General features: G+C 40.5%; 1 protein-coding gene across 1 annotated transcript in view; it reads right to left on the bottom strand.

Moving 5' to 3' along the window:
• Positions 1 to 27,256, bottom strand: part of Tnni3k (TNNI3 interacting kinase) — a 311,536-nt gene that overhangs the window by 225,084 nt on the left and 59,196 nt on the right. Inside the window, 1 exon segment of the mRNA XM_085835372.1 lies at positions 26,049 to 26,159. Within this exon segment, the coding sequence (XP_085691498.1) occupies positions 26,049 to 26,159 (111 nt within the window).

Here is a 27,256-nt window from a genome sequence, read left to right as displayed (position 1 = left end):
TAGACAGAAGCTGGAAAGAAACCAGATGTCCCTCAACAGAAGAATGGATACAGAAAATGTGGTACATTTATACAATGGAGTACTACTCAGCTATTAAAAACAATGGATTTATGAAATTCTTGGATAAATGGATTATCTGAAGGATATCATCCTTAGTGAGATAACCCAATCACAAAAGAAGTCATTAGATATGCACTCACTGATAAGTGGATATTAGCCCAGAAACAGAACACCCAAGATACAATTTGCAAAACACCGGAAAAAATCACGAAGAGGGAAGACCAATGGGTGAATACTTCATCCCTCCTTAGAATAGGGAACAAAATACCCATGAAAGGAGCTAGAGAGACAAAGTTTGGAGCTAAGACGAAAGGATGGACCATCCAGAGACTACCCCACCTGGGGATCCATCCCATAATCAGCCATCAAACCCAGACACTATTGCATATGCCAGCAAGATTTTGCTGAAGGGACCCTGGTATAGCTTTCTTGTATGAGGCTATGCCAGTGCCTGGCAAATACAGAAGTGGATGCTCACAGTCATCTATAAGGTGGAACACAGGGCCCCTAATGGAGGAGCTAGAGAAAGCACCCAAGGAGCTGAAAGGGGTCTGCAACCCTAAAGGTGGGACAACAATATGAACTAACCAGTACCCCTAGAGCTTGTGTCTCTAGCAGTATATGTAGCAGAAGACAGCCTCGTCGGTCATCACTGGGAAGAGAGGCCCCTTGGTATTGCAAACTTTATATGCCCCAGTACAGGGGAATGCCAGGGCCAAGAAGTGGGAGTGGGTAGGTAGGGGAGCAGGGCAGGGGGAGGGTATAGGGAATTTTCGGGATAGCATTTGAAATGTATATAAAGAAAGTATCTAATAAGAAAAAGAAGAAGAAGATTGGGGCTTGCTAGATGGCTCAGCAGTTAAGAACACTGAGTGCTCTTCTAGAGGTCTTGAGTTCAATTCCCAGCAACCACATGGTAGCTCACAACCATATGCAATGTGATCTGAGGCCCTCTTCTGGTGTGTCTGAACACAGCGACAGTATATTCACATATATAAAATAAATAAATCTTAATTTAAAAAAAAGATTTTGTGCTTGAAATCTGGGTGCTCATGTCTCCCTGTGCAAAATCATTTTTACCCTTCCAACCTTGTCCTTAATGTAGAAATGGAAGTCCCATAAGACCACTCAGCTGGGAACAGTAAGTAGGCTGAGCTGGTGTCGAGCCAGAGCAGTGTTTAATCTCATAGAAAGCTGAGATTCTGACCTACCATTAAATGCTCGTTCAGTGGGCATTTAACATATTTGAAGTCAGTTCCTCACATTAACAAATCTCTCATGCTCCCCAACCCCATTCTCTTGCATCTCTCCCCATTTGGAGGTTCTTCAGAAAATATTTGTCTTCCTAACTATGTGCCCAGATACCCAGTACATTGCTTAAAAGTTCTGTTTCTCGTTTTTTATAACACATTCCATTTGTGTTCAAAGTTGCTAGAAATAAAGTGTAGTCATACTGTGAAAAAAATCCAAAAAGGACACAAATGTATAAAATCCCAAATCATGGAATGAAAAAGGGTTGTAAATGATTATGAAGGGAAAGGTATGGAATTTTTACATACATCCCACCTAATTCTTTTTTTTTTAATTTTTAATATTTTTATTACATATTTTCCTCAATTACATTTCCAATGCTATCCCAAAAGTCCCCCATAGCGCCCCCCACTTCCCTACCCACCCATTCCCATTCTTTTGGCCCTGGCATTCCCCTATATTGGGGCATATAAAGTTTGCAAGTCCAATGAGCCTCTCTTTCCATTGATGGCCGACTAGGCCATCTTTCGATACATATGCAGCTAGAGACAAGAGCTCCAGGGTTCTGGTTAGTACATCATGTTGTTCTAACAATAGGGTTGCAGATCCCTTTAGCTCCTTGGGTACTTTCTCTAGCTTCTCCATTGGGAGCCCTGTGATACATCCAATAGCTGACTGTGAACATCCACTCCTGTGTTTGCTAGGCCCCGGCATCGTCTCACAAGAGACAGCTATATTTGGGTCCTTTCAGCAAAATCTTGCTAGTGTATGCAATGGTGTCAGCGTTTAGAAGCTGATTATGGGATGCATCCCTGGATACGGCAGTCTCTAAATGGTCCATCCTTTCATCACAGCTACGAACTTTGTCTCTGTAACTCCTTCCATGGGTGTTTTGTTCCCAATTCTAAGAAGGTGCACAGTGTCCACACTTTGGTCTTCATTCTTCTTGAGTTTCATGCGTTTAGCACATTGTATCTTATATCTTGGGTATCCTAAGTTTTGGGCTAATATCCACTTATCAGTGAATACATATTGTGTGAGTTCTTTTGTGATTGTGTTAGTTCACTCAAGATGATGCCCTCCAGGTCCATCCATTTGGCTAGGAATTTCATAAATTCATTCTTTTTAATAGCTGAGTAGTACTCCATTGTGTAAATGTACCATAATTTCTGTATCCATTCCTCTGTTGAGGGACATCTGGGTTCTTTCCAGCTTCTGGCTATTATAAATAGGGCTGCTATGAACATAGTGGAGCATGTGTCCTTTTTACCGGTTGGGCCATCTTCTGGATATATGCCCAGGAGAGGTATTGCTGGATCCTCCGGTAGTACTATGTCCAATTTTCTGAGGAACCGCCAGACTGATTTCCAGAGTGGTTGTACAAGCTTGTAATCCCACCAACAATGGAGGAGTGTTCCTCTTTCTCCACATCCTCGCCAGCATCTGCTGTCACCTGAATTTTTGATCTTAGCCATTCTGACTGGTGTGAGGTGGAATCTCAGGGTTGTTTTGATTTGCATTTCCCTGATGATTAAGGATGTTGAACATTTTTTCAGGTGCTTCTCTGCCATTCGGTATTCCTCAGGTGAGAATTCTTTGTTCAGTTCTGAGCCCCATTTTTTAATGGGGTTATTTGACTTTCTGGAGTCCACCTTCTTGAGTTCTTTATATATATTGGATATTAGTCCCTTATCTGATTTAGGATAGGTGAAGATCCTTTCCCAATCTGTTGGTGGTTTTTTTGTCTTATTGATGGTGTCTTTAGCCTTGCAGAAGCTTTGTAGTTTCATGAGGTCCCACTTGTCAATTCTCGATCTTACAGCACAAGCCATTACTGTTCTATTCAGGAATTTTTCCCCTGTGCCCATATCTTCAAGGCTTTTCCCCACTTTCTCCTCTATAAGTTTCAGTGTCTCTGGTTTTATGTGAAGTTCCTTGATCCACTTAGACTTGACCTTAATACAAGGAGATAGGAATGGATCGATTCGCATTCTTCTACATGTTAACAACCAGTTGTGCCAGCACCATTTGTTGAAAATGCTGTCTTTCTTCCACTGGATGTTTTTAGCTCCCCTGTCGAAGATCAAGTGACCGTAGGTGTGTGGGTTCATTTCTGGGTCTTCAATTCTATTCCATTGGTCTATTTGTCTGTCACTATACCAGTACCATGCAGTTTTTATCACAATTGCTCTGTAGTAGAGCTTTAGGTCCGGCATGGTGATTTCACCAGAGGTTCTTTTATCCTTGAGAAGAGTTTTTTGCTATCCTAGGTTTTTTGTTATTCCAGATGTATTTGCAGATTGCATTTTCTAATTCGTTGAAGAATTGATTTGGAATTTTGATGGGGATTCATTGAATCTGTAGATTGCTTTTGGCAAGATAGCCATTTTTACAATGTTGATCCTGCCAATCCATGAGCATGGGAGATCTTTCCATCTTCTGAGATCTTCTTTAATTTCTTTCTTCAGAGACTTGAAGTTCTTATCATAGAGATCTTTCACTTCCTTAGTTAGAGTCACGCCAAGATATTTAATATTATTTGTGACTATTGAGAAGGGTGTTGTTTCCCTAATTTCTTTCTCAGCCTGTTTATTCTTTGTGTAGAGAAAGGCCATTGATTTGTTTGAGTTAATTTTATATCCAGCTACTTCACCGAAGCTGTTTATCAGGCTTAGGAGTTCTCTCCCACCTAATTCTTAATGTATTTATTGTAATGTCAATATCAGTACATAATTCCATTTCAGTTAATATGATATAGCAAACAACAGGTTCCTCCTTGTTCATCAGATGGAGAACTGTCTGAAGAATCCATGCTGCTTGCCCTCTGACAGCCAATGTCATCTGGTATGATAAGTTCAGCCTTAGAGTCAAACCACACTGCCCTGCCTACATCATCCCTCTGCAACGATGCCTCAAGATGTTAATGCGCTCTTTTCTCCACTTTGAATGGCCCATGTCCAGCAGGGTGACATTATTTCCCCAAATATAACACGAGGACAATAAAAGAAATAAAAACTCAATAAAAACTGCTCAGAAAATCCCTGGCATGCTGACATGCTTGAGAAATAACTTCCAAGTAACATAATATGCAGAAAATTTTATTCCATACTAGACTGGTCAAAGAGAATGTGCTGTGAGCAAATCTAACAGGAAATGTTTTACCAGATTGCTAATGTCTACTTGATATTCAAGTTTACAAGAGATTGGACTCATGTTAACAACAGGATGCAATAGCAAGGAGGAGAATTATGCGTATATATTGATAAATCATGTAAGTAAAAGCAAACCTCTGCATTCTATCGTAAAGATGCAAGAAGCAGTCAGCATGGGTAGGAAACATGGATGGCCCCACTGCCAGCACACTGCAGACCAGGGATGCTATGCTTATAGTGGCAAGAAATTGACATATTTCATTAAATTCATGATATAGGAGAGTTTTTTTCTTGCTTTATTTCCTGCCTGAAGAGCAGGACCTCACTCTGTCTCCTTCCACTTCTGATATAATTCAGAAAGAATAATATCATGTCTTAATTTAAAATGAGTGATGTGCTGTGGCGTCTCAGGCCATTCATCTCTCAGGGCTGGCAGCTTACTTTCACCACTTATCCTATATTCCAAAACACGTTTAAATTAAACACATATCAACAGTAAATCTGTCAATGCCTGCCTTACTTATGACACTATTAGAAGAAACATTGATGCCCTTTTATAAACAGGGATAGACATGTTCTGATTCCTTCAGAACTGAGATGAAAGCAGCTGAAATGGACTCTGATTCGTCACCAAGTTCTACTGTTTTGATGACCGTCGGGGTGGTTTACTAAACATATGCTCACACTCATAAAATACAGACAAGCAGCGTCAACATAACGAAATAACTCCATTTTGTGTACCAAACTTGGAAAACGCAAAATTATAAAATAACTCAGGGATATGAAGGAAGAGAAAAACATTGGAACAAGATGGTTTAATCAGATGTCTAGAATCTGACCTACCTTTGATTTATGATACCTACAAAATATAGATGATTTAATCTCAAAAGCTGAAAGAGAAGAAACTGTTTAAGTACCAGCCTGAAGTATTGCAAGCATGCACACCACTAGCGTATAGTAGTACAAGCGTGCAAACCAAAAGACCACCTTAGTGCAATCATACACCAAGGCAACCTGCAGTAGTGCAAATATACACAATGCCAGCATACAGTAGTGCAAGCATGCACAATGACAATTTGCAGTAGCTCAGGCATGCACAATGCCAGTCTGTAAACATGCACAAGGCCAGGCTGTAATAGTGCAAGCATGCACAAGGACAGTTTGCAGTAGCACAAACATGCACAAGGCCAGTCTGCAGCAGTGCAAGCATGCACAAGGTCAGTCTGCAGCAGTGCAATTATGCACAATTACAACCTTCAGTAGTGCAAGTATATTTACTTAAATTGCACATACATTCACATACAAGGATGAACAGTTGATGATTCTATAATCCTTATCTAAAATATTTGAAGTGATCAAGAAACCTTTCTTCTAGTTGTCCTCAGTTCTAGTTGTTCTTCCTGACTGGGATATTAGAGTCTGAGCGCCAGCAGAGTTGGGTTTCTGCCTTTAAAATAAGCAACCCATTGTGGTTTTCTGTGCCTGTTCTGCCCTGTGTGCTGTGTGGGTTAGAGGCAGGCAGCTTGTCTCTTTAATAAACTTGGAATCAGACTGAGACAGGACATCAGGGGTGATGGATACTCTGTGGTCCTCACCTTTCATGGGCCGGACAAGAACCTGCATCAGCATAGGCTCTTGGATGAGTAAGTGTATTTCCCTTGGGGAGTAAGTAATTTATAGTTAAACAACAGACAATAGAGACTTTTAAAATACGGTCACAACGTGTTTGACACTACTGAGAAGTAGAGAAAATTTCTCCTCCCTTTGAAACCAAGCAGCTTTGATTGGCTTGATTAATAGAGTTCAGTGGCAGGGGGGGGGGGGTTGTAGCTCTCAAGGTCATAAAAGGCCATGAAACTTCTAACTTATTTATTGAAATACAAACAGTTGTAGCCCCCTGACACTTCATAAAATAAATATGACTACCCAGGCTTGTTGTGAGAAAATCCAATCCAAAATAAATGAAAGTAATATATTGAAAACATTCTGTGCTCCATGTCTAGGGTAGCATTGTGAACAATAGTTACTATATGAAGCAACCTAGCTGTCCATCCATAGATGAAAGGATAAAGAGAATCACACACACCACACCTCCACCTTCCCCTACACACACCTGGGTCTTGGGAGACCAGCATATCAGACTCAGGTAGGGATCTATCTTGTTACACCACGATGATGCCTCTATGTGACCTAACTAGAGTTATAGGCTTCCTCCCTAAACAATATCGCTACAGGGATCTGGGTTCCCTATAGGGACCGTGGGAAACAGCATGGGTAGCACATTCATCCACCATACAATGAGTACAGGTGAGGGGCTCAGCTTGGATCAGTTAGGTCCAGGGCATGTGTGTGTGTGTGTGTGTGTGTGTGTGTGTATGAGCACTTTGCTTGAATGTATATATATATATATATATATATATATATATATATATATCCATCAAGTGTATATTTTTGTGCCCATGGAAGTTGACAAGGGCATTGGATCCCTCAGTGAGGGTTTTGGGAACAAAATGGAGATCTTTTGCAAGAACAGCAAGTACTCTTCAACACAGAGCCTCGGAGAAAAAATGTTTAAGAATGTATTAGAGGAAATTCTTCAGAGAGACACAAAATGATTACAAAGAACCATAGGGTTCTTTTGTGATTGGGTTACCTCACTCAGGATGATGTCCTCCATATACATCCATTTGCCTAATAATTTCATTGATTTTAATAGCTGAGTAGTACTCCATTGTGTAAATGTATCACATTTTTTCTGTATCCATTCCTCTGTTGAGGGATATCTGGGTTCTTTCCAGCTTCTAGCTATTATAAATAAGGCTTCTATGAACATAGTGGAGCATGTGTCCTTCTTACTGGTTGGAACTTCTTCTGAACTCACTTGATATGCACTCACTGATAAGTGGATATTAGCCAAGAAACTTAGAATACTCAAGATACAATTTGCAAAGCACAAAAAAGTCAAAAAGAAGGAAGACAAACGTGTGGATACATCATTCCTCCTTAGAATAGGGAACAGAAAACCCATGGAAGGAGTTACAAAGACAAAGTTTGGAGCTAAGATGAAAGGACCATCCAGAAACTACCCCACCTGGGGATCCATCCCATAATCAGCCACCAAACCCAGACACTATTGCATATGCCAGCAGGATTTTGCTGAAAGGACTCTGATATAGCTGTCTCCTGTGAGGCTATACCAGTGCCTTGCAAATACAGAAGTGGATGTTCACAGTCAGCTATTGGATGGAACACAAGGCCCCCAATGGAGGAGCTAGAGAAAGTACCCAAGGAGCTGAAGGGGTCTGCAACCCTATAGGTGGAACAGCAATATAAACTAACCAGTACCCCCAGAGCTCATATCTCTAGCTGCATATGTATCAGAAGATGGCCTAGTCAGCCATCATTGGGAAGAGAGGCCCCTTGGTCTTACAAACTTTATATGCCCCAGTACAGGGGAATGCCAGGGCTAAGAAGTGGGAGTGGGTGGGTAGAGGAGCAGGGCAGGGGACTTTCAGGATAGCATCTGAAATGTAAATGAAGAAAATATCTAATAAAAAATTGAAAAGACCCGGGTGTGGTGGTGCACGCCTTTAATCCCAGCACTGGGGAAGCAGAGGTAGGCAGATTTCTGAGTTCGAGGCCAGCCTGGTCTAAAAAGTGAGTTCCAGGACAACCAGGGGTATACAGAGAAACCCTGTCTCAAAAAAACAAAACAACAAAAAAAAAAACCAATAACAAAAAACAAAAAAAAAAAAAAGGAAAAAAAATTGAAAAAAAAGTCTAACAAAAAACCAAACCAAACCAAACAAACAAAAAAATCAAAGAACCATAGAGACATAGGACCAAATGGAAGAGGTTGAGAACAAATGTAGCCAAAAGAACACTGATATTTTTGAAAAAAGTAATAGCTTGAAGCATTTTTAAATTTTTTTATTTGTTTCACTTATTAGGTGTTTTCTTCACTTACATTTCCAATGCTTTCCCAAAAGTCGCCCATACCCCCTCCCCACTCCCTTCCCCACTCCCACTTCTTGGCCCTGGTGTTCCCCTGTACTGAGGTATATAAAGTTTGTAACACCAGGGGACCTCTCTTTCCAATGATGGGCGACTAGGCCATCTTCTGATACATATGCAGCTAGAGACATGAGCTCAGGGCGGGGGCGGGGGGGGGTACTGGTTAGTTCATATTGCTGTTCCACCTATAGGGTTGCAGATCCCTTGAGATCCTTGGGTACTTTCTCTAGCTTCTCCATTGGGGGCCCTGTGATCCATCCAATAGCTGTGAGCATCCACTTCTGTGTTTGTTAGGCCCTGGCATAGTCTCACAAGAGTCAGTTATATAAGGGTCCTTTCCACAAAATCTTGCTAGTGTATACAATGGTGTCAGCGTTTGGAGGCTAATTATGGGATGGAACACCGGGTATGGCAGACTCTAGATGGTCCATCCTTTCGTCTCAGCTCCAAACTTTGTCTTTGTAACTCCTTCCATGGGGTGTTAAAGAATTAAGATGTGATAATAAAATTTAAAGATAAGATATAACAAGTTGTTAGCAATTTCACAGTTTGGATTTGGCAAATTTGAGTATGCTATAAGAGGTCATTCGTACCATGTTTCTAATGGGTGAAGAGTGTACAGCATGATCTCCGGGTACGTTAACGGCCCCCTTCATTATTAGTATTTGTTACTATAGAAGACATCAAAGGTAAGAATTGAATGCATGGAACATTTAAAATCAAATAGTGAAACAGTATTTTAAGCTCAAACATATCAACAAAATCAAATAAAAAGTTTAACTTTACTAATCTGTACAACATTCAAGAGATGTACCATAAATAACACATGGAAATGTGGGAACAAAAGTATTAAACAGAAATGTCTAACGTGTCATGACCCTGCTGGGAGAGGAAGGAGACATTTAGGTGAGGGCCACTAGCAATCAAGAGGAACATTTTATAATAAATGAGACCAAATATCACTGTAAAGGCGCAACACTTCTGTAACACATTGTGCCCACTTCATTAATGTGAACCCAGATAAAAACACAGCATTGAAAAATGAAAGGAGATGCAGACCTCCACTCCTGCAGTGTGTATGTGTGTGGGTGTGTGTGTGTCTAAAGCAGCTGTCTCATTGGCAGACAGAAGAAATGCATGGACCCATACCTGATCACTGTGGTCAGCAAAATGGTCCTTGGTGGTAAGTACAGAACCTTGGAGGGACATCTGTCACACTGACCATAGGCTGAGCCCAGAAGCAAGCCATCCTGAAGTTTAGTGTCTACAAAATGGAAGCTTGACTCTCTGACACTAGCAGAGTCACATTAGAAATCAGTTGTAGAGGGGGTGGGGGGAGAAAAGGATATCTAGTGACTCCCAGAACATTTGGTGATGCAGCAGTATCAAAGTACAGGGTCCAAGTGGCAAAGAAGAAAGAAATCATATGGAAACTAGAAACTGTTCTGTTGTGTGTGAGCATGAATAGTCTTCTGAGCTGCAGGCCATACCACTAGCAACACGTGGGGGTGCCCTCAGAGGCATGAAAGGTTATCAGGTCGTCGAGGATCTGGTTTTGCAGGAGATTGTGAGCTGACTGATGTGGGTGCTGGTCAGCAAACTCTGGTGCCTGGTGTCTGGTGTCTGGTGTCTGGAAAATCAGCAAGGATTTTCTGAACCATTGCTCTGACCTCCTCTTATTTTTCTTAATGACTGCCATTTGGACTGGGGTGAGATGAGAATCTCAATATCTAAATTTGCATTTCTGTGACTAGTACTGCAGTTGAGGACGGCTTCACGTGTTTGTTGGTGGTTTGTATTTCATCTCTTGAGAACTGTTAGTTTGTTTTATGAGTGCATTTATCAGCAGGGTTGCTTGTTTTTTGTTTGTTTGTTTTTTTTTTTTTTAATCTTTAAAGTTCTTCCAATGGTCTAGATATTAGTCCTCTGTCAGATGTGTAGCTAGCAGATTCCCTCTTGCCCTGTAGGCTGCCCTTTCCCTCAGCAATTTCTTTTGTTGCACAGAAACTTTTTTAATTTTATGTAATCCCACCTGTCAATTGTTGGTTTTATTTCCTGATGTGTTATATTCCTTGTAGGAAAGTCCTTGCCTGCTCCTGTAGCTTGAAGTTCTTTTTTTTTTTTTTTTTTTCTTGAGCACTTTCAGAGTTCCTGGACTTGAATTAAGTCTTAGATCAATTCTGAATGACTTTTTCATTTAGAATGAAAGAGACTGGGGATTCATTTCATCCTTCTACATGTGGAAGCTGGTTTTGTCAGCACTATTTGTTAAAAGAGGCCATCTTTTCCAGCTGAGCTTTAGACAACTTTGTCACAAGTCAGGCGTCTATAACTACATGGGCCGAGTCCTCTATTTTGCTCCACTGGCCCACATGACTGTGGCATGCTGGTTTTGTTACTGGGCTTGTAATGTTATTTGCAGCCAGTGTAGGAAATCTCCAGCAACTTTTGTTTTCCTTGGGATCATATTGGCTAAAGCATATTGATTCATGTAAGGAGGTTAAAAGAAAAAAAAAAAAAAAAGGATTCAACCTTTACTGCTAAGGAAACTGCTAGTTTTTTTGCCTGGTTTAGGTCACAATGTATTTTAAGTCTCTCTGACTTCACCTCACACCTGTAACTAACTAAAACCCAGTACCAGTATATTAGTAATGTTTAACTTGAAATATTGCTGTCATTGATTTCAGAGTCAGAAGTCAACTACACCAGGAAGATAAGAAATGTAAAATGGGAAACAGTCAAGAGAGAATGTGCCATAACACCCCCTGCCCTGCCCTGCTCTTGTGTATCAGGAGCTCAGAGAGTTATTAGAAGGGAAACAAGAAATGAGGCTTAAAAGAAAATCTGTGGGCTCTCACTGTGATCTTCTATAATTTCAGAGCTAGCATCTAGATTTTCAGAAGGTTGTGTTATCATCATTTTTTATGGTGTGCCCTCTTTTCTAGATCAGTGACTCTCCCTGGCCAGCACAGCCACAGCATTCTCAGTATCATTAATCTGAGGGTTGTATGTTTAGCTGAGCAAAGTTAGGTGAAAAGATAAAGTTTCCAGAGAGATTAGATTGCTTTAATGTCTTTCTATAAATGTGGAGTTATTGAAGATTAGAACACGTATACATGATCTCAAGATCCCTATGTGCTGTGGTCGTGTGTAATAGGTCCAGGCTGCTAGGAAGGCGGCTGCATGGGCACCTTGCCCTAAAAATCCAGAACAGAATGTTGTACCAGAGAGAAATGTCATCATGTTAGACTACAGACAAGATTATTGATTCGAATGGAAGTGAGAAAAATTCTGCCAAGCCACAGAGAGATGTGTGCAGACCTCCGAGATAAATGATGCCCCCACGGTATGGCAGACTTCTGGCATTTGAGGTCAAGGAATTCAAACCCTCCTCTGGATTTTCAGGGGAAAAAAGTCTATCATTAGATGAAGTCAAATTTCCATCTCCTATTTTAAACAGGTCAAATGCACATTAGAGGAGGAGAGGGAGTGAGGCAGATTTTAAACAGAATTTTAGGGCATTCCTAGGCCATACATTAAATCTTTAGAAGACTCTAAAAAGTCAGTTTTAAAAGTTGGAATTTTCTACATCCATTTACTATTTCTTTACTCCAAAGACCTTCATTTAACTGTTCAACTTCTTTGGGTGTCTATTTTCACATATGTATAAAAAAGATTTTGCTGTGATCTTAAACATTGCATGTGGAGAAATGCACTTGAGAGCTTCTCACTTGCTCCTTCAGCCCTATATCTTTTCCTAATTACTGAATATGCCTTCTCATTTGCTCTTTAAAACATACTTTAGAGTTTTATTAACTCATATATTATATATATATACACATATATATACATGTATATATATTATATATACTCTGAATATATACATCAGAATTGAACTAATTTGTATACTTGCCATTGGTTTCACACATGTACACATCTATATTTCTTCTTTTAAAAGATAACTATTTGAGTCTTTGGCTAATTTTTAAATTGGTGTATCTATAGGCCCTTTGAGGAGTTGATTGAGTGAATTTTGGATATTAGCTTCTCATCAGATATATAGCTTGTAAGTATCTTCTCCTGTGCCAAAGAATGTCTTCTTTTTCTTGACTAATTTAAATAGGTGTGATTGAAATTTCTAAATTTTAACTGTGTTTTTTTTTTTCTCTAGCAATTTTTCAGTTCTGGGGCTTAAAGTTTAAGTCTTGTCTATTTTGAATTGATTTTTACTATTTGAGTGGGCATGTGTTTGTTTTGTTTTCATTCTTTTGGTTTTTCAAGGCAAGGTTTCTCTATATTGCTCTGGCTGTCCTGAAACTGGCTCTGTAGACCAGGCTGGCCTTAAATTCAGAGATTAGTCTGCATCTGCTTCAGTGCTGGGGTCAAAGGTGTCTGCCACCACTGCCCAGTTCTTCAGGATTTATTTTATTATTTTTAATTATGTGTAGGTGGGCATATCTGCATTCTGGTATGTGCACAGAAATTCAGGTGCCAGCAGAGGCCCAAGGTGTGGTGCTGATTCCCCTGGAGCCAGCATTACCTGGTTATGAACCTTCACCTGACTTGGGTGGAGGAAGCAGAATGCTCTTAACTCCTCAGTGGCATCTCCAGTCCCTTGTTTGTAAGGCTCCAGCTCTATTCCTCTTCGTGTGACTACATGGTTTTCTCAGTGCTGTGCATTGGTGGAGTTGTCTTTCCCTCTGGTGTGATTGAGGAGCCCTTGTTTAGGTTGCATTATCTGTGACTGCTGCCTGTCTAGGGGACACTGCTTTCCTGTCAGGGCTGTCAGCATTCTTCCTCTTGATTGCTGAGCATTTGGTGATAAATCATCTGAGTTAGCATCTCTGACTGTTTTTTTTTTTTTTTAAAGTACCAGATACTTTTTCTTTTTTTTCTTTTTTTTTGATTTTTAATATTTTTATTACATATTTTCCTCAATTACATTTCCAATGCTATCCCAAAAGTCCCCCATAGCGCCCCCCACTTCCCTACCCACCCATTCCCATTCTTTTGGCCCTGGCATTCCCCTATATTGGGGCATGTAAAGTTTGCAAGTCCAATGGGCCTCTCTTTCCATTGATGGCCGACTAGGCCATCTTTCGATACATATGCAGCTAGAGACAAGAGCTCCGGGGTTCTGGTTAGTACATCATGTTGTTCCAACAATAGGGTTGCAGATCCCTTTAGCTCCTTGGGTACTTTCTCTAGCTTCTCCATTGGGAGCCCTGTGATACATCCAATAGCTGACTGTGAACATCCACTCCTGTGTTTGCTAGGCCCCAGCATCGTCTCACAAGAGACAGCTATATTTGGGTCCTTTCAGCAAAATCTTGCTAGTGTATGCAATGGTGTCAGCGTTTAGAAGCTGATTATGGGATGGATCCCTGGATACGGCAGTCTCTAAATGGTCCATCCTTTCATCACAGCTACGAACTTTGTCTCTGTAACTCCTTCCATGGGTGTTTTGTTCCCAATTCTAAGAAGGTGCATCTCTGACTGTTTAACATGCTTTCCTGGATAGAGATACTGTTTTTCCTCTTCAGATTAGAAAGTTTTCTGCCCTGCTTTATGCAAATAGGCTGTTTTTAATCTTCCTCTTTCCTTTTGAACTTCTGCAATTCAAGCTTGCATGTATGCCATAGGACTGTTAAAGGTCTCTAGGTTTTCTTCTCGTTTTCATTTTTCTGTTCATTCTTTTCCTTTTTTTTTTAATCCCTCTGTTTTGGTGGTTCCAGATGACTTGTCTTTGAACTTAAAGACTCTGCTCACACACATCAGGTGCTGGGGCTCTGCACGCTTACTTGTTTCAGTTCCTGTGTTTCCTGTGGCCTCCTCAGTGGCATCTCCAGTGGCATTCCAGAGGAACAGAGCTGGAGCCTTACAAACAAGGCTCTTTCTATTTGGCTCTAGGTTATCTGGGCTGAACATTTTATAGTTTGACTTTAATCATTATCTCACTGTTCTCACTTTAATCATTATCTCTCTTTTGCTGTGATTCACAGAGTTTAAGGCGATTGCTTTGAAGTCTTTGTCAGGGACTGTGCAGATGTTAATTTCTTTAGTTTCTGGAGACCTTGTTGCTTTTCCAATATCTGTGGTCCTTGTGACTTTGTGTTGATACTTGTGCATTTGTAGAAATAGAATCTCTTCTAGAATTTAGATTGATTTACATGAGTGAAGCCCTTTGCCAGTCATCTTGTCCAATGATTCTTGTGAGATCACAGAGAGGATTTCTGTAGGTTTTAGATGGGCAACTACTTTTTAGGTCAATGGGTAGATGGACTTGGTGACTGGGTCCTCAAGTGTCCATATTGTGTCTTGTTTCTAGGGACAAGTCTGAAACTCATGTCCACTGGTATAGGATTAGAGCTTTGGTCTACATGAGCAGGCCTGATGCCCTGCTCTATAATGGGGGACACTTAGACATGGGCTATCTATGTTGTACTAACTGGGCCTGGGCTTTGGGGTGGGATAACTCTGCCCACTATGTGCAATTGTCCTTCCTAACTTCTTCAGTGCTCTTTCTTTTATTTCACCAATCTACTCTGATGTGCTGGCATTCCTCCTGGAGTCCTAAGATTTTGAGAAGGTATTTTCTTGTATGAATGATTGTTCAAGTTGATATTTGTGTGAGGGAATGAACATATGGGATTCCCATTGTTCCATTATGAATGTCACCTGAGTACTGTCTTTGTACATGCTGTGATACTCACTTGAATTTTTGTGGTTTTTTAAAGATTAATATGTATGAAGGCATTTATGAAAATGTCTTGTGATTTCACACCCTCAGTTCTTCATGAACAGTGTCATTATAATCTATGTATTCTGCCTTTGAGGAAGAGACAAGTAATTTTCCTCATATTATATAATTTCTGAAACACATTTGAATTCATAAGTCTAGTCAGTTAGCAAACACTTAATGAAAATTGACTGTAAATCAAGGCAGAGAGGTAGATGCCTGTAATCCCAGCACCGAGGAGGCTGAGATAGTATAGAAAGGTCATAGGTTTAAGGCTGGCCTGAGCTACCTAGCATGGGCCCTGTTCCAGAAAGAAAAACGAAAAACAACAATCTAAATACACACAAAACATGTTCCATGTGACTGTGAGGTCTATGAAGATTTTATAACCGTGTTATTAATATGCTCAAAAACATATGTAATAAATGACCAAGTCAAGCCATGCTTCGGAGGCAGGTCATCTTAAATGATAGCAGAAAAGTGCATAAAGTGCTCTTGTTGATTAGAAGACAGAGATACTTCAGGGTAGAGAGACTTAGTGGTGTGATGAATCCAGCTTTTCACTTTGGCTTTGGGGAAACTCATAAGGCAAAGCATAGAGACTATATTATGATAAAAGTAGAGTACATTAAAATGGGAACTGTTAGTTTCTGTCACAGCATGTCTTGTGGAATGATGGCTTCTGCCTTCACAGGAAGAGACTCTGGATCATTCATTCAGGGAGATGGAGCTGGCAAGGTTCTATCAGGCAGGAAGTGTCTTTCCCAACATCTTGTTTGATAAAACCTGAACATTTTCAGGGTGGTGGTGGTGGTAGGACTCAATGCAGTGTAAGCATGTTGTACACAGGCCTGACAAACCAGGGTATTGCTGCACACTAATGTTGTGAAAGCAGAGAAAATGGAACATTCAAGGCAGTTCTGGGAAATGTTTCCAATCATTACCTTCATTTTGCTAAATTTTACCTAATCTTCTGGATAGCTCAATTTATATCTTTTCAGGAGGGTCTTACATTGATGAGTTCAGAGTGTGGAAATATACCAATTTTGGACTGTTTGGTTTAGACCTAAAAGAGTTAGAGTACAGCAACCTTGAAGGCATGGGGAGAAGGAAAAGTAACAACTTTTCATATGCTATAAAGTCCCACAGAACTGCTTCTCAAAGCAGCTCCAGAGTTGTGGGCTCCTTCTGTAGAGCATGCCTGTTTTGTGACACATATATACTCATCTGATACACAATTGTGCAAGAACAAACACCAGGAAGTAGTGGTAACACATGCTTCTGAGGAACACATTAGAAGAGAGATGCTGCTAGAAGTAACAATGGAGAACCAGTCACAGGGCTCTAGACTCCTACTCTTCCATCTCAATCCCAGCATGCCTCTGAAGGATGTCAGAGATTCCCCAGAGGGAGCTACAGAGAACAAGTCATGTGATATTCTTAGGAGGCCCTAGTGTTTCATCACAGACTTCCTGTAAACTATCTCAGGTTGAGTAATTCCTGATAGAAGTGGGACAGTACTCACTGTGCATTTACAGGTCACACTGTGTGCCCACAGGTCACTGTGCAGCCACAGATGGGGGCTAAATATCAATCTCTCCAGAGTTTCAAGATCAAGGGGAAGAACGCTAGTTTCTAAACCCCCAAAACAAAAAATTCTGGTATTCTAGTAAAGTGACTTGACAAATATGTAGAGACCTTGATTTGTAAGGAACTGTTGAAATCCTAGATGTAAGACATTCAGTGGCATGACAGTATCCAACAACAGTTAGAAGGTATAGCAAGGATTATTTCCACTTAGTTGATATCTCACACACTGTGTGTGTATGTATGTGTATGTGTGCATGTATGTATGTATGTATATGTATACAAGTCCATGAGATAGGTGTGTATGTATTATGTATGTGCTTGTAGAATGTATAGAGAACTGAGAATGCTTGAATCAATATTAGCACTTAGAAAAACTGGGAGAAAAGCAGATTTGCACAAGACATTAACTGGTTACAAAGGCTGTCTCATTTTGGGTTGATTTGATTAGAAATAATCTTCGAATCTAATTTCTCAGGTAATGCCTCTTTCGTCACATTCCAGGGTAGAAAGCTGATTAGCATCTAATTTACATTTTTATTAGCCCATAAAGCTTTTCTGGCTTGTGTCCTTCTCTCGATCTCATGCCCAAAGCAATACTTACTGTCTAATAGCAGCTCATGCAGGCTATGTCAAAGGTCTGAGTGGTGCTAGGGCTTTCTCTTTTCGTGTCTTACAAACGATACGTGCTTGAAGCGTTGCCTATGGGAGTGTAAAATAAGCTGATTATGAGCTATGACATATTATTCTGTCTCAGTCTCCAAACCAAAAGCCTAGGCAGGGAGTCATGGCCTCTGCCTTTAGTAAAAGAAGCCCCTGCAACATGCAACACAGTAGTTGGGAACACAGACTTTCTGGTTTCAACTTATGAGAAAACCACTTTTGAATGCCATTGAAGATGTAGTGATCCTAAATTGGATCTTAGCGATGTAAGGCTGTGGGTTTAATAAAGGTTTAGCTTTATAAACTAACCACATGATACATGGATGTCAGCTTCACCCCGAGTGAGTGGCTCAAAGCACACATGAAAGTATGTGCAATTAATTCTGGTTTATGGGAATAACTTGTATGCTGGACTAGAGCACATTGCCCACACTAGTCTCTATCTGAATTACTGTAGCCCTGAGTGTTCAAATTCATGGAGAAATTTAGGATATCTTTCTTTCTTCCTTCCTTCCTTCCTTGTTTCTTTCTTTCTTTTTTTTTTTTTTTTTTTTTTTTTTTTTTTTTTTTTTTGCTTTTCAAGACAGGGTTTCTCTGTATAGCCCTGGCTGTCCTGAAACTCACTTTGTAGACCAAGGTTGGCCTTGAACTCAGCAATCCACCTGCCTCTGCCTCCCAAGTGCTGGGATTAAAGGCATGTGCCACCACCGCCTGGCTTAGGGTATATTTCTTAATCTGAAAAATTTTGTGAGAGAATTGCCAGTCGATAACAGCACTCCATGAAATAACAATATCTGGGAATATCCTGACATCTGTGTAAGAAATACTGATGACTTAAACTCCTCTCATATGCCCCATGTAAGACAGAGGTTGGTATTTGAGATGCGTGCTTGCTGTGGGATGAACCATGGTTACCTCAAACTTGTTTCTTGAAGCATTTGCCTCTGGTACTTTAAAATGTAACTGAATTTAAAACTGTACATTAAGCACATAATTGTGCCTAAATGTGATTATTAGTGAGATTTAATTGTTAGGTGAGCTTTAATCCACTGATTATTGTTCTTAGAAGATGAGGCAACAGAGACAGAAGTCACAGAGGCAATTGCACAGAGGTGTGACCATAACCACAGTGAGAAAGTCCCTCCTGCAAATCAAGCAATAGGTCCTTGAATACACCAACTTTCTAATGCTGTGGTTTGGCGACTAGAGGTCTCCTTTCCAACTGTTCATTCGGTCAGATGTTTATTTTACATTTTATTGATCCTAATAAATTCTAGGGCAGTGTCTCATGAATTTGAATGTTCTGGGAGTGCCCAGTCTGGGAGGATCAGTAGGACAAATTGACTGCTGAGAGGCATAGACTGCTTCTAGAGGGCAAATCATGTTCTGAAATTAGATTGTGAAGATGTCTGACCAGCTCTGTGACCATGCTAAAGCAACAATGGCTTGTGTACTGTGTTTTCTCACAATAGACTTGTTAGATCTGTAATGCAGAGTCAGAGATGTATCACAGCCTTGGAGAAGCACCAGGATGCCATTGTACCTTTTTTGTGAAGATGCCGACCTGCACACTGTTTTCCTGACATGGTAAACCTCCATTTATCATGCTTCAGGCTTCCATTCTTATCAAGTGAGAAGACAGAAACATATTTGGACTGAGAAAAGGACACCTGCCTCCTTGAGAGCACAGCTTTCCCATTTACTAATTTTATCATCTCAGATGACTTTGCTGGATTCCTCTGTGTTTTGGCCTTCTTTGTTTGTTTTGCCTGACAAAGGAAGAGGAAGAGGAGTGGGGAGGAGGAGGAAGAGGAGGAGGAGGAGGACTGAAGGAGACTTAAGTCTATATACTTGGGACAAGGTTATTGAAAGGTCTTGGGTTGAGATTCAAGGGAACATTGAGGCAGAATGTCCTTTAAAGTAAAAGGTTTTGAGATGTAATTGGTTGTTGTTAATGCTGTGTTAACAGAGCATCCTGGGGGCTCAGAAGAGAGGTCAGTGTTATGAGGTGAAGTTGGGGTCCAGAAGGAGGAGGTTCCTTCTTATAGGCCCCAGAAGGAGGAGGTTCCACAGTATTGTTTGTAGTCAACCTTTCTCTCATTCCTGGGTGGCAGGTGAGTCTGGGAGCTTCCTTGCAGCAAGTGAACATGCAGGTGGTCACTGCTCTCCTGGACTGTGAGGCTTGTAGAAGAGAGGCTACTGAAGAGGCCCATCAGCCTCTAGTTCAAACCTGACAAGCATCACCTCAGTGTGTAAATTCTTAATTGTTTTGTTTTGTTGTGATTTGTTTGGATTTCAAATAAAGTTCACAAGATACTGGAGGCATCTATGGTTCTACTACGTTATTAATTCATCAGAGAAAAGAAGAGAGCATATGAGCAAGATAGAGAGGCAGACACACATTGTAATTTAAGCATTCTCTTGTCTGTGCCTCTGGGGAGAAAACTAAAGCCATTACAAAGGAAATAATGTGGTGAGCCTTGCAAGCTTTTTTGGTAAACAGAACTCTCTACTGAAACACTGAGATGATTTAGTTAAGAATAGATTGAAAAACCATCAACTGCATTTCAGTGAAAACAGAAATAAATTCCAAAATAACTGGAAGCGATTCTGAGCCATGCTTGGGTAAGTGTTTACAAGCTGAACGGGGAATCAGCAGGGCAGAATACCTTCAGTGTTGCCTCACCTGCCCATACTCTCTCAGTATGTATACCTATCCCCTCTCCACATTGCATAGGCATCCTGGCTGCTATCTGCTTTTCCTTTGCTACTGCAAAGGAACCTACAAATGCTGATGGTGTACTGGCAGCTGCAGAATGAACTGTGGGGAAACAGGTTTGGCAGTGTTCCACAGATCTACGTATTTAGGCACAGAGCAGCCGATGTGTTTGGTGCGTGTCTGTGTGTCTGTGTATCTGTTTGTCTGTGTGCCATATATATGTGTGCATCTGCGTGTGTTCTATGTTTATCCGTGTGTCTCTATGTGTATTCATGTGTGTTTTTGTGTATGTGAGCATGTGTCTGTATGTGTCTGTTATGTGTCTGTATCTGTATATCTGTGGGTGTGTGTCTGTCTGTCTGTATGTCTCTGTGTAGCTCTGAGTGTACATTTGTATATATGTGTGCATCTGTGTGTACTATGTTTATCTGTTGTATCTTTGTGTGTATCCATGTGTATTTCTGCATATGTGTGCATGTGTCTGTGTGTCTGTATCTGTGTGCATCTGTGACTAGGACTGTGTCTGTGTGTCTGTGTACATCTTTGTCTGTGACTCTCTGTGTGTCTGTGTCCATATGCATCTGTGTCTGTGTGTATCCCTGTGTGTGTCTGTGTCTGTTTATGTGTATATTATTTCTCACTAGGTCCTCGCCCTCAGACAGTAAAGACCAAGGGAAGTTCTCTGAGTCAGTCAATGATGCTTTACTAGCTCAGGTAGTGACTCCTATACTGTATTTGTGGTTGTCTGAATTGTTTGTGTATTGTGAAGATAAGCCCTGCTTTAGTCTGAGTCATTATGAAATACCATGTCATTATTTATGAAATTGTGGCTTTGACATTGGGTGTTGTGAATTAAAATTTCTGAAAGAAAAAGCTATGTTTGACTGTCTCCAAAAACTCCTGGAAAACGTCTGTGTCTACAGTTATTAATGGAACAACTGTGGAGAGATTTAAATTCTGTAGGTTCAGAGAAATTACCATATCTTGGGCTAGTTTTAGCCTTCTGGAATAACCATTGCTTGCCCCATTCTCTCTATGGACTAACGTCTTCTAAAAACCTCTTAGTTCAGTGGTTTTCAACCTTCCTAATGCTGTGACCCTTTAATACTGCTCCTCATATTGTGGTGACCCCAACCATAAATTATTCTTGTTGCTTCTTTGTAACTATAATTTTGCTCCTGTTATGAGTCATAATGTAAATATCTTTGTTTTACAATGGTCTTAAGTACCTCTATGAAAGGGTTGTTCAATCCACAAAGGAGTCACAACCCATAGGTTCAGAAATGCTGTCTTAGAAGCTATTAACTTAGTAGAGTCCTAAGAGTGTCATCAGATAGCATCCCAGGGCTGTAGAATAGCTCCCACAATCTCAGTGCATGTGCTTCTTTGGTATACCCATAATTGTGTTTAAAAATTGCCTTTCTTTGTTCTCTAAAACTATGAAAACTTCATGTAACTGTTTCTTTATTGGAATGTCGGATTTGGGGTAACCTACATCTCTGTTTGTGGGCCATGGTCATTCAAAATGGCTCCAGAATAAATTATTTTCCTTAATATTAGATTAGAGCTGTTGTTGAATTAGGGAAGGCTGAAAGAAGCTAACAAGAAGGGCAATCCTGTAGGAGGAACAGCACTTTAAATTAATCTGGACCCCTGAGATCTCTCAAACACTGGACCACCAAACAGACAGCATACACCAGCTGATAGGAGGCCCCCAACACACATACACTAGGGGACTTCCGGGTCTGTGTTCATTCAGAGATGATGTGCCTAACCCTCAAGAGACTGAAGTCCCCAGGGAGTTTAGAGGTCAGGCAGGATAGGGGGTTGGAACATCTATGTGGAGACAGGGGGATTGGGGAGGAGGTATGGGATGTGGAACAGTTGGAGGGTGGATGGGGGAAATAAAATATGGAGTATAAAAATAAAGTAATTAATTAATTTTTTAAAACGTATACAAAAAAAAAAAAGATTAGAGCTGTGGTTTAACAGTGACCAGGGTAGAGTCTCATATGATAAATTTCCTCGTTATCTGAATGCCCTACATAGTGGCTATAAGTCAACTTTCTAATCCTTAGTCTCTTCACTGTAGAAAGTGGGCTTAACATTAGTTATTCAGAGAGGAGAGCAAACAGTACATTATGTCAACAACAGAGGAAGAGCGAGCCTAAGCATCTCCAGTGTTCCATGGTCAAGAGATTGTATGATATATGTGTATATGTGTACCCAAAGAGAAAGGGTTCAATGCATGTTTATTGATTGTTTGGGCCTTTTACAAATCAATGTATGCATATGAGTTGATAGATAGATAAATCAGAGAAATATTGGATCCAAATACAGCCTATGTTTTCCTCCTTCTTACAGCCTAGTAAATTCTCATCTGAGCCTCTGCTTCCATTCTGCATACCTTGAACCTGTAGCCCGAGTGATCTTCCATTATTGAAGTAGACAGCTGCCTACACCAATGGAAATTTCATTGTAAAATTGTTTAACAGAATTTATGATTGCAGAAGGACAAACACACTAGAGACACTAACGGAGGGTTTGGATTTGGTGTGTGGAGACCTGTTGAAGAAGTCAGCATCATGCACTGTTTCACAGAAGATGTGGGTGACAAAGGCCTTCACTTCTATCACAAGGCAGCTCCCCCTCACTCCCTGGCATTGCCCTGCCTGTACCACCAGAGTTAAATAAAGCAGTGGGTATGCACCTGCACTTGGCTTAGTTAAGGAAAGTTTACATGCTTCCCTATGGCACTCAGCAGCATTCCATGCCCAAAGCTTCACCCCATTGGCTTTCCTAGGTGCTGGGACAGCACTCTCTTCTTGCTTTCTCCCACAGCAGGGACCCTTATTAATCTTTCCTCTTATTCAGTTGTCCTCTCTGAGTTAATTCTTTCCTTTCAGCCCTCCAGCATAATCCAACTCCCTGCCATTGTTATGATCTCAACTTCCATTCCTGCACCCACAGGTTAAAAACCATACAGTGGATGCAATACAGTGTTCTCCATTAGTTCATTGGCAGCTGTAAACAGTAGTCTCCCTGATTCACTGAATGTGAGTTCTGTGATTCCCATCAGCAGTACTGAAGTTGATACACATTGCTTTCCTAGATGCCCGTGCCTATGATGAAGTTTGCTTTACTTTATAAGCTAAGCTCAGTGCATAGATAGAGAATAAGATAGATCAGTTACAACAACATGATGTAATAAACTTAGTCTAACCTTGAGAATCATTTCTAGAATTTCCCATATAATGCTTCCAAACCAAAGCTGATTTTTTGCTAACTAATGCCTTAGGAAGGGAAACCACACTTTAGAAGAGGCTGCTCCATGGACGCTGCAGAATTCCACTGGAAACTGGCTGGAGTAGCGGCCTCTTTCCCATTCAGACTGAGAACAGAATATATTGAATATATTCACTGCAACTGTTAGTTCTGAAGCAAATGAGCCATGAAACTTTACATTTTTAAAATGTATACCTTTTATTTTTATTCATGTGTGTCTGTGTATGTGGTACATGTGTCCAGTGGCCTGGAGCTGGAGTTGCAGATGGTGGTTGTGAGCTGTCTGGTGTGGCTGCTGAGAATAAAACTCAGCTCTCAGTGCTTAGCTGCTGAGCCATTTCTTCATCTCAAACATCTACAATTAATATAGTGATTTAGGTTGATTTTTTTTGTTTTTGTGTTTTGTTTTTGCTTTTGGGGGGGGGCAGACAGCATTTCACCGCATTACTTTTCTTATCTGACCAATAACTTAATTAGTATGCTATGTAAGAAGAGAACAAGGATGCTGAGACCAAACCCATTTCATGTTCAGCTGGTACTGGCTATGGAGTCGTTAAGCTGGGTAGGGAGGGAAATTGGGTGGCACACTAAGAAATTAGTACTAGTAGAGACCTACCTGAATTGTTTCAGTAGAGTTTGCCCTGAGCAGGTGAAATCAATGATCTATCTGTCTCTAATTCACAGCCCAAGAAAACAGGGCCATCGGAAGAAGTTGAAGAGACTAGCCTGCTAAACATCACTTGCATATACATCAGCTCACTAAAGATTGAACATTCTTCAGAGGAGTGCAGCAGCCATTCACCAGTTCTTCTACTAGGATTTCTTAATGTTTATGGTTCTAGTTGAGATTTTATACTTTCAATAGGAAAGAAGAAAACCCTTTTTATGTTGTTTTACTGAGATTTTTGTCTTTCCCCATAAACAGTGCAAACTGATGCTATACATTTACAACAATGTCTCTGGATATCTATATTAATTTTGTAGTGAGTAAAATTTTGTAGTAATGAGAAACAATGAAATAAAGGAAAACCTTTTGTTCTCAACGTGATACTGTTACCAGTAAGGACCTGAGGAGTGGCATCATTAGGAAACATAGCTCAAATGTATCTCATAGATTTTACAGATGGCTTTATTTGTGTCTCTGTTCACATTTGTTTGAGAGATTGTGTATTGATGAGGAAAGGTACACTTGGATTCTGGATATGAAAAATTTCAAAAATAACTATTTAATGAGGAGGTGGAAAGCTGCTCCTTATTACTCTAATGCGTTTCGTAAGCGGGTGCGTCTTAGTAGAATATGAAAGTGGTGGGACTTTGAATCCGATGACCAGAATTCCAGACAGAATCTGTAATCAACAGCTCTGTAACTGTAAGAAAGTTTCTCTCAGGAGACCTGGTGTGCTACCTAATTTAGCAGGGACAATAAAAACCACTCAAGTTAGCCACATGTTTTCACAGTGGTCTGTTTAAAATGTAATACTTGATAATATTTGATAAAGTCAGGACATGATCAAGTACATTCTCAGGACTTTATCTTGCTGATGATGCATCCAGCATCCGCACCCACCCGCTACTGCCTGTGATTACTGTAGCTCCCATGGTGTCTGGGCCTTTGTGAGCTCTAGGTCTCCATCCTGTATGATTCTGCTCTCAGATCTGTCTCACTTCACTCAGGCCATGGTGTGAGCTCTAGGTCTCCATCCTGTGAGCTTCCGCTCTCAGATCTGTCTTACTTCACTTAGGCCTTGGTTCAGGATCATGGTCCTTCAGAGGCTCTGACTTAGAGCTCACGTAAGTGATACCCACTTCTCCATAGTTGTACTTATTCCAGTGCTCTATCGTACTCACTGGCAACACAGATTCTTTTCTTCATTGTCCGACTCTTGTTTGTAACTGTGCTCCACAGAAACAGAGATGTTGTCTATTGTCTTGGCCCTGCCATCCCAGCACTCAGAATAGTGTATGAAGTATATTTGTACTTAGTAAATGTTTTTTTTCAAGTGATATGTAAATGGAAAGACTAGAGAACAGACTTGCATCTCTTCTCACTCTGTAGGAAGCAACCTTCAGAGTGTTTTGTGTGGAAACTTTAATTAAACACTGTAATAAACCTATAGTTATTTTATAACAGTTGAAGCCAGAATCTTGCATGTGTCAGGCAATAATCTACCACTGAGTTACAGTCTAATCCTTCTATTACTGTTTTCCAAATAAAGAAAGCAGGGCATGAGAGTCAGTAACTTCTTCAAAGAAAGAAGAGAAAGCTGTGGCAGCCACACTGCCTGAATGAAAAGCATTTGCTCTCAATAACAGCACAGCACCTCTTATATCCAGACATTTTTATATTAATTGATGCTTCAGTGCATTGTTACATAATGCATGGAACTCAGTATAAAATCACTTACATATAAAATCATTTGCATAGCAAATTTTACTGTCAGAGTAAATGAGTGTGTCCAGCAATTAGAAAAACAGAATCAGTTCTAGGATCTGAAAATCCAGTGTCTCACACAATAGCATTCAATTAGAAAAGGCGGGTAACATTTTTTTCTTCTGACTTGAGGGAAGCAAGACTCACCTCTGGGTGCCCAGCTATTGCAGCGATGTGGAGGGCTGTGAGGCCGCCATATCCTGCTTGCTGAACATCTGCTCCGCTATGCAACAGTGAAGTGATAAGTTCCAGGCTATCCTGTAATGAGATACAACGTGAGTGTTTTTTTCCACTCACAGCAGATGGTGAGGCTGTGCACAGGATGCTGTTGATTTCCTGGTTATATGAGGCTTGGGTGTTCAAAGAAAGTCTTAAGTTCGACTTCTGAGAAAAGCTTGCATCAGCAAGCAGTACAGCTCAGGTGGCTGAGACATCGGATCAAATGGTAGAATGGAGTAGCACCCATCGGCCCTTGCCACATAACCAGGAAAGGTAGAAAGAGTACTTATCCATGGCAAGGTCACTCAACAGTATCAACCTTCCAAGTGTAAAGCCTGCGAACATGACTTCTTTTTTTTGTAAATATTATTTATTTATTATTATTTATATGAGTACCCCATAGCCATCTTCAGACACACACCAGAAGAGAGCATCAGATCCCATGAAAGATGGTTGTGAGCCACCATCTGGTTGCTGGGAATTGAACTCAGGACCTCTGGAAGTGCAGTCAGTACTCTTAACCTCTGAGCCAACTCTCCAGCCCAAACATGACTTCTTAATAACTAACATCAACCCCAAGGAGGTCAAGAGCTTCCAGGAAGAGTGTAAAATGGAAGTATCTTTTTCTCTTGAGAATGGAGATGAATGATTTCTCCTAAGATGAAAATATAATGAACACAGAATAGACCACAACTCACTGGACTTCTGTGGTAATTATATAATTCTTCTTTCTAATACAATGGCATTATGGGATATACACATAACTCAGCATTGTCTAACATGGTTCAGAACATGAACGGGTGATGTGATAGCTTGTGTACTCACAAACCCCCAGATATTGGTAGAAACATAAAGTTCTCTCTGCTTCACCCTCTATTAAAAACTTAAAGAAGGTCTGGCGGTGCATGCGTGTAATGCCAGAAGTTAGAAGGCTGAGGCCAGTCTCTGTCTCAATAAATAAATGAGTCATAAATAAATAAATAAATACTTAATCTCAGTGTCTATAATACTTGGTGTATGGATACATGAAGTGTGAGGAAAGAGGAATCTTTGTAAGATTGATCACCTATGAACTAAAACATGTAATTTCAAAACTCAATAATATAAATAAAATTCCACTGCTTACTAATTAAGTG

This window comes from Mus caroli, unplaced genomic scaffold (assembly GCF_978045245.1).
Source record: "Mus caroli unplaced genomic scaffold, Mus_caroli_1 scaffold_3, whole genome shotgun sequence".
NCBI classification, from domain to species: domain Eukaryota; kingdom Metazoa; phylum Chordata; class Mammalia; order Rodentia; family Muridae; genus Mus; species Mus caroli.
This window is presented reverse-complemented; position numbering and strand designations above follow the sequence as displayed.